Source organism: Rhinoraja longicauda, chromosome 18 (assembly GCF_053455715.1).
Source record: "Rhinoraja longicauda isolate Sanriku21f chromosome 18, sRhiLon1.1, whole genome shotgun sequence".
Classification (NCBI taxonomy): domain Eukaryota; kingdom Metazoa; phylum Chordata; class Chondrichthyes; order Rajiformes; family Arhynchobatidae; genus Rhinoraja; species Rhinoraja longicauda.
Genome location: NC_135970.1, coordinates 40,466,781 through 40,484,296, shown reverse-complemented (window position 1 = coordinate 40,484,296; position 17,516 = coordinate 40,466,781). Strand labels below are relative to the sequence as shown.

The following is a 17,516-nucleotide window of genomic DNA, read 5'->3' as shown; positions in this document are numbered from 1 at the left end:
ACGAGAACCATAACCTTCTATCCAAACTGATGCTGAAGTAATGGAGTGAGCTTGAATTTTCTAACTTGGTAGGAAAATAGCAAGCATTATTACCCCAAGACATTCCAAAGATTTAACAGCCTTTAAAGTATTATTTGAAGTATTTTGAAGCCAATTAAGTATATTTGAACTGTTGTAGTATAAAATACATGTCTCTCCTAATTTCCATACAGCAAAATCTCACAAAAAGTCAGGAGTTAAATCATCAAATAATTGGTGATGTTGATTGAGGGATAGCTTGGACAGGAGACCAGAGAAAATCTTCTGCCTCTGTGAATTGTTCCCAAATCATCTTTTACGTCTACCAAGTGGTCAGAGAGCCCTCAGTTTATTGTCTCATCAGAAAGATAATATTTCTTACGTCAGCACTGGAGAAATGCAAATAAATAAATCCATAAAGTTTTCACTTTCATATATTCAGAATATGGGACAAAAAAAGTTTGCACTATTGTGCACTAAAATAAAGATGCTCTACTTACACGACAAATATGAAGCTCCTCAACCACTTCCAAAAGGCTAGTTTTAAATTCAAGCTGATGAACTGAGCAAAGTACAGCTGGAGCAGGGCTCTGAAAGTCATATGTAATGCGTAATCCAGTGTTTGAACATTCTAATTTTCCTGTTGTTTTGTTGTCCATCTGTGCAACAAAAAAGATTTAGAGTTTTGTTTCTAATAAAATAATAGGATGACTGAAATTATACATTCTTATCCAAAATACATAATTTTATCTAATGTTTTTTTTTTCAGCCATGAAACATAATCTCGAAAGGAAGAAAATGCCACTGGGATTGAATAAACCAAGTTTTAAGGCTCTAGTCTAAAAATGACAAAAATAAACAGATAAATGCAATTTCAAAACCCCTCAGTATTACGGACCTCTTTATAACAGATTTCGGTTATAGCAGACCAAATCTGTTGTTGACTGAATTTGTTATTTCACAGAATGACCGCTCGGAGCAAATCTTAGTTTAATTCATTTTTAGAGATACCATACATTGATGTTTCTTCTACTGTCCTTGCCACTAATAAGTGTTTTGAATACTTTGGAGAATTACTCATTTGAATAGTGTTTTATGAACCATTTTAGTTTAGGTTAATTTAGAGATGAAGCATGGAAACAGGCCCTTTGGGCCACCGATTCCACGCAGACCAACGATCACCACGTACACTACAGTAATTCTATCCTACACACTAGACAATTCATAAAAGCCAATTAAACTACAATCCTGCATGCCTTTGCAATGTGGGAAGAAATATTTAAACGTCCTTTTTAAACATTTCTTGGTCATTACAGAGTACCACAAAACATTTTAATGTTACTATTACTAACTGGCAAATGCTTTAAAATGCATGGAAGAATTTGTATAAAGTTCCATAAGTCATTTGTAACCCAAGGAGCCCCTATATTTGTTCTATTGAATTAAAAAATCACATTTTGTTTTCTGTGTAGTTGTGTTTTTATGTGAAAATAGCCAGCGAAATAATAAAAATGCAGGAATGCATCACTAATGTGTATCTTATTTCCATGTTCTCAACAATGTAATCAGCTGATGTTGGCCAAATCCAAACTGACTCAAAAGTTAATTAGTAACCACACAAAGAATAAAAGTGCCAGTTACATAAACAGTACAGTTGATGGGAACATCTTATTACACTTGTCACCAGCCCATAAAACTTGTAGAAAATACATTGGCATTATTAGTTTCCTTGACTTTTGAAAAACAACACATGACTCATATCAAGTCATCAGATTACAAATAGTGTAAGAAAATAACAGCAGATGCTGGTACAAATCGAAGGTATTTATTTGCACAAAATGCTGCAGTAACTCAGCAGGTCAAGCAGCATCTCAGGAGAGAAGGAATGGGTGACGTTTAGGATCGAGACCCTTCTTCAGACTGCCCTGGGGATGAAGCTATTCCTGAGTCTGGAGGTGCGAGCGTAGAAGGCCTTGTAGCGTCTGCCCGATGGTAGAAGTTCGAACAGACTATTGCAGGGGTGTGAGGAGTCTTTGTGAATGCTGGTGGCTTTTCTGAGGCATAGTGTGTTGTAGATGCCCTCCAAGGATGGTAGCTGTGTTCCGATAGTCTTCTGAGCTCTATGGACTACCCGCTGAAGAGCTCTCCTCTCTGCCTCCGTGCAGCTGAGATACCACACAGGGATGCCATGCGTTAGGATTCTCTCTATGGTGCAACGGTAGAAGGTCGTCAGCAGCTGTTGGGGCAGACCAGACTTTTTCAGTGTTCTCAGGTAGAACAGTCGTTGCTGTGCCTTCTTGACCAGCGCAGCGGTGTTAGTGGACCATGTGAGGTCCTCCGAAATGTGAGTGCCCAGAAATTTGAAGATGGGCACTCTCTCCACACTGTCCCCATTGATAAAGATCGGGGCGTATTCCCCGTTGTGTGACTTACGGGAGTTGATGATCAGCTCCTTGGTCTTGGAGGTGTTTAGGGACAGGTTGTTATCTGAGCACCAGTCCGCCAGGTTCTGCACCTCCGCTCTGTAGTTTGTTTCATCACCGTTAGTGATCAGCCCGATCACCGTTGTGTCTGCAAACTTGACAATGGTGTTGATGTCAAATGCAGGAACACAGTTGTGTGCGAATAGGGAGTAGAGCATGGGGTTCAAAAACAGCCCTGTGGTGTGCCGGTACTCAGGGTGATACTGGAGGACAGGTGCGAACCCATTCTCACTGCATGCGGTCGCTCCATCAAGATGTCCAGGATCCAGTCGCATAACAACGAGCTGAGGCCTAGCTGGTAGAGTTTGGTGATGAGCTTTTTTTTTTTGTTGCTTTTTTTTTAATCAAAAATATTTATTCAAATATTAAAATAATATATACAATACAATAAAACCAAAACAGAACCCACCACCAGAATATTATACAAACAAATATACCAATTGGAGCTATTATACAATTATATTACAATCCCCATCCAGGATACACCCAATCCCCCGCAGTGCCCAGCGATCCTGGAAATCCTCCAGGGTGCCCGTTGATAGCGCGTAGTCCCTCTCCAACACCACCCGGGCGCGGATGTAACCCCGGAAAAGGGGTAGGCAGCTGGCTCGGGCAGAGCCCTCTTCCGCCTGGCGCCGTGAGTCGCGGATGGCTAGCTTGGCCAGGCCCAGGAGCGACCCAACAAGGACATCTTCGGCCCTACCCTCTCCCCTACGCACAGGGTGTCCAAAGATGAGGATGGTGGGTGAAAAATGCAGCCAAAAAGCAAGGAGCAGCCCCTTTAGATATTGGAACAGGGGCTGCAACCTCACACACTCCATGTACACGTGGTACACAGACTCTTCCAACCCGCAAAAGTGGCAGGCGGCTGGCGAGTCTGTGAACCGCGTGAGGAACAGGTTGCAGGGGACTCCTCGGTGCAATACCTCCACCCCAGGTCCCCGATGGAGAGGGGCAGAATCCCTGCGTAGAGGGACCCCCACCGCGGGGCCCCCTCGTGACCGGAAGGCAACACCGACCGCCACTTAGTGTCCGGACGGTGGACCAGGACGAGGAAGTGCAGGGTGTGGAGGAGGAGCCCATACAGGACACGCCTCCCTGCGTCTCGGAGGGAGATGAAGGGTGTCGAGGAAATGCGGCTCATGTTATGTGGGACCGGCTCCCGGGAAGGATTACGGCGCCTGGGTCCGACGAGTACTTCCGGTTGAGCGGGGGTTTGCTCAGCCGCAAGTACTCCACACGTTTGAGCCCCCCCCCGACACCCGGCAGGGCGGGACAAGGGCCGGCTGCTCTCACGACTGGGCCGCCGCCCTCCGTCAGTGGAGGGGGGGGCCCGGTCGACAGCAACCAGGTTCCAGACTCTCAGCAAGTCCCGGTAGAAGCCGGGCATCCCCAGCAGGACAGCACGGCTGACGCCCACCATCGGGATCCGCGTGCCTGCATGAAGGCAGCAGCCCCGTTGGAAAAAGTGCGTCGCCAGCACGTGCCACCTCGGAGGACGCTCCGAGTACAGGTATCTTTGCAGAGTCCTGAGGCGGAGAGCCGCCAACTGGGTGCGGATGCACACCAGCGACTGCCCGCTCTCCTCAATCGGGACCGCTGCAGAGACCCAGTGCTTTCCGTTGCCCCAGAAGAAGTCCACCAACTTCTTCTGGATGATCCCAGCAAAGGTGGCTGATGGGACTAATGTGGTCAATCTGTACCAGAGCAGGGAAGTCACGAGTTGGTTAATGACCAACACCCTGCCCCGGTAGGAAAGCACTCTGAGGAGACCCGACCAGCGCCCCAGCCGGACGACGACTTTCAACTCCAGCTCCAGCTCCTGCCAGTTTGCCAGCCAGGTCTCCGCGACAGGACTCAGGTAGACTCCCAAGTAAAGGAGGCGCGTGGTGCTCCACGTGAAAAACCGCATCTCCTCAGGGACTGAGTCCACCTGCCAGGGACCCACCAAGAGTCCAGAACATTTCCCCCAATTGATCCTTGCAGAGGAGGCGGCCGAGAAGACTCGGTTTCCTGCTTGGAAGTAGTTCACCACCTGATATTGCTGAGTTGTCTAAATATTTTGATTTTTTATTGTATAATTTAAGAGTGTCCAAGTTTCTATTAGAAAATATAATTTCCATAAAAAGGTACAGACATAACCTAAAAACTATAAGGCCAAGGGAAAATTGACTGTTCACTTATCTTAATTTATTGTGTCCATCTTCTGAAATAACTTTCATTAATATAATGCTTTTAATATAGCATAAAATTATAATGCACTTCACATGAATGTCAGCAAACAAATTTTGACACAGACTTATACAAGTGGCCAAATATTTTCATCAATTGTTGATTTAAACAAGGATATTTAAGAAAAGGGGATGAAGTTTACAGACAGAATTGCAGACAGCTAGGGGCAAATCCATGGAGAGGTCTGAAAACAATGAGGAAAATTTGAAAAAATGGTCTTGGTCAACTCAATTCAAGACCAATATACGACTGGCCTGGTGTGCAAATGGAACTTGATATGTGAATAGGTCTCTTATATATTTAAAATACTATCTGACTAATTGTGAAAGCATAACTGAAGATTAATAAACCAACAAAGTTGGAATCAATTTTTTAATGTTTTGGTTCATCAAGAAATTTTGACTAGGACTTCAAACGGACAATTTATTTTTGTGGCTCCCACTTAAGTATCCGATGGTTACAGAAAATTGCCAAGTCTTAGCATAAAGGAAACTTCCTGGATTAAATATCCAAAGAGCATAGACTTGCCTTTCTTAGACACCGCGGTGGTAGGGAAAATCTAGCCTCAAAACTGAATTTTTCTTCCAATGTTATGTTACTATCCACCAAATAAATAAACATGATTTGAAATACTGCAAAGTCTGTAAATAGGGAACAAAAACAGAAAGTGTCAGAAGGATCCACATGTCGAACACCATCCAATGGGAAAGAGAGTTGTTGTTTCAAGTTAAGAACCCTTCATCAGAATTGCAAAAGTAAGAAAGCAAGCATATTTTAAGTTGCAGGAAGGATAGAATAGCAGAGCTATCCCTGATAGGGTACAGGTCAAAACTGTCAAATGGGATGTCATTGATTTGCTATTCCCTCAATCCTGGGTCTTGAAGTTGAACAGACACATTTATTTAGATTTATATGATACATTATCACGTAGGAACACCCCAAATTAATTACTTTTTAATTGCAGCAATTGTTATATATCCAAACACAGCAAAGCTTGTTTTCCTCAATGTCTATAAACAACAGAGATGAATTACCCTTTTCTTTTAAAGTGGTGGTAGCTATTCCGTGGGTAGTTTAAACTAGAACAATTCCTTTTACAATACCCTAACTTTAATTTTTTCTTATCTATAGATACATTGTTGCTTTATACTCTATTTTCCTTCAGAGAATTTTGTTCACAGCTCTGAATGCTTTAAATGCCTAATCTTAAACTTTATTTTATTTTTAAAATACATCTTAAACACCCTGGGGTTCGATGCAAGATGGCCTACAAGTCTGGTAGGGGTCAAGGTAATAACACAGAATGGACAAATTATACTGTCATTCCAGTTAAATTATTTAAGTTATTTAATTTGACCTGTGGATAGTCCCTTGTCTTCTCATCACAAATGTTTCCATGCCTGACTTTTAAGTGGGAGGTCTTCACTGGAGATGATCCTTTAATGGAACCAAACCATTCTCCATTTAACCCATAACGTTATCAATCATGTACAGGGATAAATGAGCCCGTAAGAATTTGCCAGTATCACAAATGACACTGTGACCCGAGGCCAACATCTTTATTTGCTTCTCCACTGGTTCAGTTCAGTGGATATTAACCAATTTTATAATCCATGAAAGGAAAAATTAAAAGGACATCATCCATAAAGCAGAATTATTTCTAGCAGCAACAAAGTGATTTCTGTATTATCTTTATGAATTATATGGTCTTACAGTGTAATGAAAATAAAAATGATAATAATCAAGTGCCTCAGGCAAACACTAATATGCATTTAATCACATTGCACTAACCCATTTATTACCAGAGTTGAATGTAAGCAATAGTAAAAGATATGTGTATTCCCTTTTGCAAAGATCAGGACATCTGAACTGACATTTGCCTACTTTGAGCATCATAACCAATTTATACAAACATTACGAGAACCTATATTTATGTTCTGTTACTAATAAAGCTATTACATTTTGATTAGTTTCAAATATTCACTTTCTCAATTTCTTGATGATTTTAAATGTGTGATTTTCAAAATCCATTAATGCTAAATAAAACACTGCATGAAAACACAAGTCAAAAGCAATTATGCATAAATATTATCAATTGGAACCAAACAAAAACACAATTTCCAAAATGATTATATTGTCTGAAGAAGGGTCTCGACCCGAAACCACCCATTCTTTCTCTCCAGAGATGCTGCCTGTCCCGCTGAGTTACTCCAGCATTTTGTGTCAACCTTCGATTTAAACCAGCATCTGCAGTTCTTATATTGTAAACTGTATCATTAATCCTTATATATTTTATATGGACAATTTAAATATTCTTGCAGAATATCAGGATACAAGTTCACACTGAAAAGCTCAAAAACTTTATTAGTCACAGAGTAATTTGGTGGAGAAGTGGCATGATGAGTTTTTCCCCCAAAACCAAACATAGTTATTCCACAACCTTTCTTGTAAATCATCATTTATATCATACTCCTTGGTTCAGTTTTTAATGGTGCTGAATTTAGTGTTTAAACTGGATTTATTTCAGTTAATTTTTACTGATTTTATTTTTGCAAAATTTGTTCCAGATTTTCAAAATACTACATGGTTTTAAAATGCTACACAGCAAAACAAAACTGCGACACGTTATGGAATCTCTTTATGAAGACCGCACATGGATTTTTTACAGTAAGAAGCTATTGTACACTGAACATCACATTCTAAGTAAACCACATTGACATTTATTTCAAGGAATCTGATTGACAACTGAAATGTAAATAGGTTTAGTGCAAACATTTTACACCTATTTATAGGGACGTCTGAAGAATGGTCTCGACCCGAAACATAATTTATCCGTGTTCTCCAGAGATGCCGCCTAACCTGCTGTGTTACTCTAGCACATTGTGTTATTTTGTATGGGGTAAAGGATTAGGCATAAGGTATGAAAACTGTTTCCACTGTACTTAAATATTATTTTGCTCTGGTCAAGGAATATTTCCATCCGCATGATATTCTCCTTCAGGATCATCCAGTCAAATAAGTTAGTGTAACAACTGTGTGCCATCTCACAGTGAATGATATTTTGGATACACTGGACAAAGTGACATCCAAATCATTTCAAAATATTCCTCTTTCTATTTTTAAACCTAGTATTTGTCATTCTGGTGTAAAATGCATCCTGACGAATAATGTACATAGATACTGAAGTGTCAAACATTCTATTCTCTCCGATCCTGCAAGACAAACAATGTGCAAAGAAAATAAGTAGCCATTGCACAGTTTTTGCAATCCTAAATGCTGTTTCAGAAATACCACCCCCACCACCACTGACTACATCTTGTATTTGAATGTCAACCCTAATGCACCTTCTCCAGACCAGACATACATTTCCATTTCAGGAGCAAAAAGCAGGTTTCTAGAGGAATTCAATATGCCAGTCAGCATCAGTGGAAGCAAATGTGTAGGACTGAGTCCTGACGCAAGGTCTTGACCTGAAACGTCACCTATCCCTTTGCCTCCACAGACACTGCCTGACCCATTGATCTCCACTAGCAGCTTGTTTTTTGCTGCAGATTCTCGCATCTACAGTTTCTTGTGTCTCACATATTTCCCATTGTCACATTAATCATAATTACTGAAAATACAATTGAAATTAACTAGTCAATGTATGTGCCCTTAGATTTGTGTTCCTCAAGGGAATCTATCCATTTGCATCAGTCTTGGGCATTTTCCCAAAATATAAATATGATTTTTTTTAAACTTTTTTAAAAAACATCCCAATATACTAAACATTTTTCTTAAAATGCCACCCTGCAGTGTTGACAATCCTGTTACAACCAACTCTTGCAGTTATTTTATCTGAAAACTTAGGTTAATCTATTTCTGGATTCAAAGCCTGCACTATTTGTTACATAACCAAATAAACATTTGGTCTATGTCAAGTATCCTGTGTTTGTAAACATTCCAGTTCTTGTGCATTCATTCTAATATAAGCCTTTCCTTTATCTCTAAGTGTGCAGTAAAGACCACTTTAACAAAATGTATATTTTGCAAAAGCTCAATACTCGCAAACCATGTTAAAAATAATACAAGAAACATAATACTTCAACGGGGTCATTCCTTATTTCATTCACTCCACAACGTTTATTTCAATCCATTATACTGATCTAAGGGAACATATTTTGGCAATTGCATAAAAGGTGTAGAACTGTATATTTCTCAAAATTTAAAGCTTCAATTGCTACAATCATGATGGTACCTGGTACAAACTGGAACCCCTCAAATTAAAAATATAACTTAATTTCAGTATGTAAAATTTATAGGAGAGTTACGATCAATTGTGCAAGTATTGTAGAAGCTAAGAAAGTACTACAAGAATTCTGCAAATTGTAAGGAGATAGAAAACACTCATGGTAAACCTTCAGGATTTGTAATTGGTTACTTGAAACAAGGTTAAGACAATGACCTGAAGGTGAAGGGAAGGCCCCAAATGTAAAGGTCATGAAAGACATGCTTTATTGCTAACAATGTGGTTAAGCGCCTGTAGGACAAGTGTTAAAACATTAGTTCAGATACACATAACCTTTAGATAATAATGCCCCAAGCAGTACATCGACTGCACTTCAGATTATGGTGAATAGTATATTATTTTTCCAAAAATTCATCATACGTCTATTTGAATAGTGGAAATATTTTTATTAAAATATTATCTTACAAACTATGCTCTGGAAATTATAACAAAATGTGAAATTCTCTTCACCTTCTCACTAAAACGTAAAAGGTTCTCTAATTGCTCTATTGATAAAAGTATTTAATATTGTAATATGTATAGAAGCAGCCCACACTCCAATGCTCAATCTATGCTTTGCTAAAGTGGTGTAGGAGGGTAATATGGGAGCCTCGGCGGTGGCAGCGGGAGACTCGGCGGCGACAGCGGGTGCTTCAACGGCAGCGGGAGACTCGGCAGAGAGTGCCTCGGCGGTAGCGGGAGCCTTGGCGGCAACGGGAGCCTCGGTAGTGGTGGAGCCTCATGGTCGATGAGCGTGAGGGGGAGGGGAAGACAATGGGGACCCTGCGTGGGGGGCTGCCGTGAAGAACAATGGAAGACCCGGCATGGGGGGACCACCGTGAGGGACGGTGGGAGAACAAGGGGGGTACCGGTGTGAGGGGGGGGCACTCTAGCTTTAGAATCCTCTGCCCAGGGGATAAGCTTGTGTTTGTTTGTTTGTTTGTTCATTTGTTCTGGTGAAGGCGCTGTGCATACGGCAGCCAGCCAACAGTTGCTCGTCTTTTTCTTTTTGTTTTCACTTTCATTTCAAGTTTTTGTGTACCTTGTGTGTTTTGACTGTCGGCAGACTAATTTCCCTCCGGGGATGAATAAAGTTTTATCGTATCGTATCGTATAGGGTCAATGAAAGTATACTCAAGAGTGCAACATTTGAAAGGGAATTGGGTGGAAAAGGATTTTTGGCTTTTAATTGCTTGAACAGTTTTGCTTTAATAAAGAGTGAAACCGCCTATTGAAATGGTTTCCTTTCTTCAACCAAATTAAACAAATTTCTATCCAATTTTTCAAGTATTGGTTTACCTAATTAAAATCATATTTAATAAATGTTAACTATAAACTTTCTATATCTATGTCCTCAAAATTAAGAAGATTAAATCTTATAAAATCATTCCGAAACTCCCTGGTCCACTCGTTCCTTCCCACCCAAACCCAGGTACTTTTCCCTGCAACCACAGCAGATGCAACACCTGTCCCTTTACCTCCCCCCTCGACTCCATCCAAGGACCCAAACAGTCTTTCCACGGCAGAGGTTCACCTGCACCTCCTCCAACCTCATCTACTGTATCCGCTGTTCCAGGTGTCAAATTCTCTACATCGGCGAGACCAAGCGCAGGCTCGGCGATCGTTTCGCTGAACACCTCTGCTCAGTCTGCCTTAACCTACCTGATTTCCCGATGGCTCAGCACTTCAACTCCCCCTCCCATTCCCAATCTGACCTTTCTGTCCTTAGCCTGACACTCCATTGTCAGAGTGAGGCCCAGCGCAAATTGAAGGAACAGAACCTCATATTACGCTTGGGTAGTTTACACCCCAGCGGTATGAACATTGACTTCTCTAACTTCAGATAGTCCCTGCTTTCCCTCTCTATCCCCTCCTCCTTCCCAGTTCTCCCACTAGTCTTCCTGTCTCCTACTACATTCTATCTTTGTCCCGCCCCCTCCCCTGACATCAGTCTGAAGAAGGGTTTTGACCCGAAACGTCACCCATTCCTTCTCTCCAGAGATGCTGCCTGTCCCGCTGAGTTACTCCAGCATTTTGTGACAATCTTTAACACCCTCAGTTAATCAGAGGTGGGCTCTGCTCTTCAAATTGGTAGTTTATGTATCTATTTAACTTGCCCCCACCAAAACAGACAAATTCAAATGTCTACACAAGTCAACAACTTTTATTATGCGTATAAACCTTGTTGCAACATGTGTCAAGCTGTATCACCATCTAGTGGACTAAAATGTCAACAAACAAGCTAAATGGCCACAATACTTCTGTTAATTTTCAGTGTAAATTGGTTGCTGGAAATGTGTCTAAGCACCTTTTTTTTAAATTGCTGAGAATTACACAAACTTACTCTGCACATCTAGCTAATTCGTATTTATTCTTCTCATCCTACCTCAATTAACATTTGCACTATAATATATTTTTCCCTCTTCTTCATTTTCTTCCCAAGATTCCCCTTAAATGCATCTCTACTATTTATTTTAACTACTCCACTACAGAAGGCTGCATATTCAAATCATTCACCAAATAAGAAATTTCTTCTGAATGACTATATTAATGACTTTAATTTTGTTCATCTCCACAAATAGAATCTCTGCATTTCATTCAGCAATACTTCCACTTTAGGTCACATCCTAGCCAATTAGTTTTCAGAAATATAAAACAATCTAGCCTGTTCCATTTCTAGCAGCTTAACCACACAGTTCTAGTATAATTATTAAGAATGTTTTTTAGCCCCTTTATAATATAATTGCCCGCATTAGAAGCTGCAACTAAAACAATGCTTCTCCAATTTATCAATTCTATCCCTCTAGAAATAAGCACTAATGGCTGCTTCGCCTTTGATATGATAACTTAATGTGGTAAATTTGGTTTCCAGAATGGATCAAAAAATGAAAGCCAGGATGCAGCTTCATCATATGTGAAATGTCTAAATGTAGAAAGGAGTTAAATATTCAATGATTCTGTGGATAATACTCTGGAAAGGTTGGCAAGAGTTAAAAGAGGGTGCCCAAGAAATTTAGTGAATTAATTGTAGGCTTGGTTAGGGGTCATCAGTTATAGGAGAGACCAGAGATGCTGGGTTTATTCTCCTTCGGAGAGTCATAGACATAACACAGGTGTTCAACATCTTGCTTCAGTGGCTGAGGGACATTAACCCATTTAAGAATAATCCATTTCATTGTTAAAGCTGCAGTTATAATTTGCAGCAAGCTATCAGAAGGGTGACATTAGAAGATTCAGAAGTAACTATCAAAAGGGAACTTCTTTAATACTCTATATATAACTACAGCATGGAAACAGGCCTGTCCGGCCCTACCAGTCCACGCCGACCATTCTCCCTGACCTAGTCTCATCTACCTGCACTCAGACCATAACCCTCCAATCCCCTCCTATCCATATACCTATCCAATTTACTCTTAAATAATAAAATCGAGCCAGCCTCCACCACTTCCACCGGAAGCCCATTCCATACAGCCACAACCCTCTGAGTAAAGAAGTTCCCCCTCATGTTACCCCTAAACCTTTGTCCCTCAATTCTGAAGCTATGTCCCCTTGTTGGAATCTTCCCCACTCTCAAAGGGAAAAGCCTACCCACGTCAACTCTGTCCGTCCCTCTCAAAATTTTAAAAACCTCTATCAAGTCCCCCCTCAACCTTCTACGCTCCAAAGAATAAAGACCCAACCTATTCAACCTCTCTCTGTAGCCTAAGTGCTGAAACCCAGGCAACATTCTAGTAAATCTCCTCTGTACCCTCTCCATTTTGTCGACATCCTTCCTATAATTTGGCGACCAGAACTGCACACCATACTCCAGATTCGGCCTCACCAATGCCCTGTACAATTTCAACATTACATCCCAACTTCTATACTCGATGCTCTGATTTATAAAGGCAAGCATACCAAACGCCTTCTTCACCACCCTATCCACATGAGATTCCACCTTCAGGGAACAATGCACAGTTATTCCCAGATCCCTCTGTTCCACTGCATTCCTCAATTCCCTACCATTTACCCTGTACGTCCTATTTTGATTTGTCCTACCAAAATGCAGCACCTCACACTTATCAGCATTAAACTCCATCTGCCATCTTTCAGCCCACCCTTCCAAAAGGCCCAAGTCTCTCTGTAGACTTTGAAAATCTACCTCACTATCAACTACTCCACCTATCTTAGTATCATCTGCATATTTACTAATCCAATTTGCCACACCATCATCCAGATCATTAATGTAAATGACAAACAACAGTGGACCCAACACAGATCCTTGGGGCACTCCACTAGACACTGGCCTCCAACCTGACATACAATTGTCAACCATTACCCTCTGGTATCTCCCATTCAGCCATTGTTGAATCCATCTTGCAACCTCACTATTAATACCCAACGATTTAACCTTCTTAATCAACCTTCCATGTGGAACCTTGTCAAATGCCTTACTGAAGTCCATATAGACAACATCCACAGCCTTGCCCTTATCAATTTCCCTGGTAACCTCTTCAAAAAATTCAAGAAGATTAGTCAAACATGACCTTCCAGGCACAAATCCATGTTGACTGTTTCTAATCAGGCCTTGATTATCCAAATAATTATATATATTGTCCCTAAGTATCTTTTCCATTAATTTTCCCACCACAGACGTCAAACTAATAGGTCTATAATTGCTAGGTTTACTTTTAGAACCTTTTTTAAACAAAGGCACAACATGCGCAATGCGCCAATCTTCCGGCACCATCCCTGTTTCTAATGACGTTTGAAATATTTCCGTCATAGCCCCTGCTATTTCTGCACTAACTTCCCTCAATGTCCTAGGGAATATCCTATCAGGACCTGGAGACTTATCCACTTTTATATTCTTCAAAAGTGTCCGTACCTCCTCTTCTTTAATCCTCCTAATTTCCATCACTACTCTACTTGTTTCGCTTACCTCACATAATTCAATATCCTTCTCCTCGGTAAATACCGAAGAAAAGAAATTGTTTAATATCTCCCCCATTTCTTCCGGCTCAGCACATAGCTGTCCACTCTGACTCTCTAATGGACCAATTTTATCCCTCACTATCCTTTTGCTATTGACATATCTGTAGAACCCCTTGGGGTTTACTTTTACATTACTTGCCAAAGCAGCCTCATATCTTTTTTTCGCTTTTCTAATTTCCTTTTTAAGATTCCTTTTACATTCTTTATATTCCTCAAAAACCTCATTTACTCCCTGCCGCTTATATTTATTGTATATCTCCCTCTTTTTCCGAACCAAGTGTCCAATTTCCCTGGAAAACCACGGCTCTTTCAAATTATTATTCTTTCCTTTCCACCGAACAGGGACATAAAGACTCTGTACTCTCAAAATTTCACCTTTAAATATCCTCCATTTCTCTATTATATCCTTTTCATAAAACAACAATTTCCATTTCACTTCTTTTAAATCCTTTCTCATCTCCTCAAAATTAGCCTTTCTCCAATCCAAAATCTCAACCCTTGGTCCAGATTTGACCTTCTCCATAATGATATTGAAACTAATGGCATTATGATCACTAGACCCAAAGTGCTCCTCAACACGTACCTCCGTCACCTGACCCATCTCATTTCCTAACAGGAGGTCCAACACTGCCCCTTCTCTGGTAGGCACCTCTACGTATTGCTGCAAAAAACTATCCTGCACACATTTTACAAACTCCAAACCATCCAGCCCTTTAACAGAATGTGATTCCCAGTCTATATACGGAAAATTGAAATCACCCACAATCACCACTCTGTGCTTACTACTAATATCTGCTATCTCCTTACATATTTGCTCTTCCAATTCTCGTTCCCTATTTGGCGGTCTATAATACACCCCTATAAGTGTTGCTAAACCTTTCTCATTTCTGAGTTCCACCCAAACAGCCTCCTTAATCGAGCCTTCTAGTCTGTCCTGCCAAAGCACTGCTGTGATATCCTCCCTGACAAGCAATGCAACACCCCCACCTCTTGCCCCTCCGATTCTATCACATCTGAAACAATGAAATCCTGGAATATTTAATTGCCAATCGCAACCCTCCTGCAACCATGTTTCACTGATCGCCACAACATCATACTTCCAGATGTCAATCCAGGCTCTAAGCTCATCCACCTTTCTTACAATGCTCCTAGCATTAAAATATACACATTTAAGGGACCCATCATTTCTTATTCTCAGTTTATTTCTTTTCCCTTCTTTCTCTCCTACATATTGGGTCTGAGTGTTTCCCTTTTCTGCCTCCTGCCTCACACACTGCCTATTAGCTATCTGTGTTTGAGTCCCTCCCCCCAACCGTACTAGTTTAAAGTCTCCGCAGTTATTTTAGCAAATCTCCCCGCCAGGATATTGGTTCCCCTCGGGTTCAGATGCAACCCGTCCTTTTTGTACAGGTCATACTTCCCCCAGAAGAGGTCCCAATGATCCAGAAACTTGAAACCCTGCTCCCTGCACCAGTTCCTCAGCCACGTATTTTTCCTCCACCTCACTCCATTCCTATTCTCACTATCGCGTGGCACAGGCAGTAAGCCTGAGATTATTACTTTGGAAGTCCTTTTTTTTAAACTCTCTTCCTAGCCCCCTGAATTCTCCTTTCAGGACCTCTTCCCTTACCCTACCTATATTGTTGGTACCTATATGTACCACGACCTCTGGCTCCTCTCCCTCCCCTTTCAGGATATCCTGGACACGCTCAGACACATCCCGGACACCGGCACCAGGGAGGCAAACCACCATCCGGGTCTCCCGACTGCGTCCACAGAAACGCCTATCTGACCCCCTCACTATAGAGTCCCCTATTACTACTGCTCTCCTCTTCCTTTCCCTACCCTTCTGAGCAACAGGGCCGGACTCCTTGCCAGAGGCCCGGGCACCGTCGCTGCCCCCAGGTAGGCTGTCCCCCCCAACAGTACTTAAACAGGAGTACTTATTTCCAAGGGGTACAGCCACCGGGGTACTCCCTAGTCCCTGCCTCTGTTCCTTGCCCCCCCTAACAGTGACCCACTTGTCTACCTCCCGTGGTCTAGGAGTGACCACCTCCCTGTAACTCCTATCTATAACCTCCTCACTCTCCCTGATCAGACGGAGGTCATCAATCTGCCGCTCCAGGTTCCTAATACGGTCCCTTAGGAGCCCCATCTCGTCACACCTGGCGCAGATGTGGATGTCTGGAAGACTATCAGACTCCCAGATTCCCCACATCTGACACCCAGAACAAAAAAACTGCCCTGGCAGTCATACTCTCCAAACAAAGCCCCGCGCTCAGTTACTAAACCTACCGCCCGGCCGCTACTCCAACCGCTCCAACCACCCACCCAAAAGAACTGAGTGATCTCCTGGGAGAGGCGAAAAACCGGATAAAAAACCCAGGCCAATTTGGGAAAAAATCCGGGAAATTCCTCTCCGACCCCAAGCTAGGCGATCGAAACTAGTCCGGGAGATCACACAGGTCTTACTCCTTACAATCCCCACACAATCCCCACACAATCCCCACACAATCCCCACACAATCCCCACACAATACTTCCCAAGCAACACAGCTTGGATATATTTAAAATGCTATTATGGAAATAGAGAAATTGATCAAATAGATTTACCAGTAAGGGGGGGGGGAGAATAATGGGCTGAATACCCACCTCTTATGTTGTACATTTTTAAGATTTTCTTTTTTTTAAATCTGCTCTCAGAATTCTGTGATTCTGGTGGTCATGGCGGATCACCATCCCTTTGTGCAGGATGAGAATTTTTAATCAGACAGAACTGATACTACAAAAAAAAATCATTTAAAGGACTTTTTAACTTCTACGTATTGCATTTTCTTGCAATTCACCCCAATTGTACAAGCCCATACATATATATGTGTTTAAAATGTCAACATTATGCTTAATGTCAACATTTATTAAATTAAAACATTAGGACAAAAAATTGGATTATTCATCCAGATATCTTCAGTAAAGAGATATCTAATTCCCCCTTAAATTATTCCGCGATGGGCCGTCCAATCCAGATGTTCACTTTCCTCCATGTAATGCATTACACCATTTATTCACAATTCATCACAGGAATTGACGTTTTAAATCATGTCCATATTCTATTCTTCTGATTAAAATGCTCAACGGCCTCTTATTGTTCAGATATGAAAAGGTATCTCCACTCTGAGTTAATGTGTATTCAGACACACTCCCTAACACTTTGGAGGTGAACAAACCTATTCCATTTTTGGTTCAGAATGTAACTGTCTACCATTTTTTGATTTTTGCTTTGTTTTGTATTTTGTTTGATTGTTTTATACTCGCTGGAATTTAGAAGACTGAGGGGGGATCTTATTGAAACATATAAAATTCTTAAGGGGTTGGAGAGGCTAGATGCGGGAAGATTGTTCCCGATGTTGGGGAAGTCCAGAACCAGGGGTCACAGCTTAAGGATAAGGGGGAAGTCTTTTAGGACCGAGATGAGAAAACATTTCTTCACACAGAGAGTGGTGAGTCTGTGGGATTCTCTGCCGCAGAAGGTAGTTGAGGCCAGTT

At 41.4% G+C, this 17,516-nt stretch overlaps 1 protein-coding gene across 7 annotated transcripts in view; it reads right to left on the bottom strand.

The window, feature by feature from the left end:
• The window catches only part of ccdc73 (coiled-coil domain containing 73), a 102,706-nt gene that overhangs the window by 67,267 nt on the left and 17,923 nt on the right, over positions 1–17,516 (bottom strand). For all 7 annotated transcript variants that reach the window (XM_078415568.1, XM_078415570.1, XM_078415569.1 and 4 more), the window contains exon 2: positions 519–677. In XM_078415568.1, the coding sequence (XP_078271694.1) occupies positions 519–677 (159 nt within the window). The remainder of the gene's footprint in view (positions 1–518; positions 678–17,516) is intronic.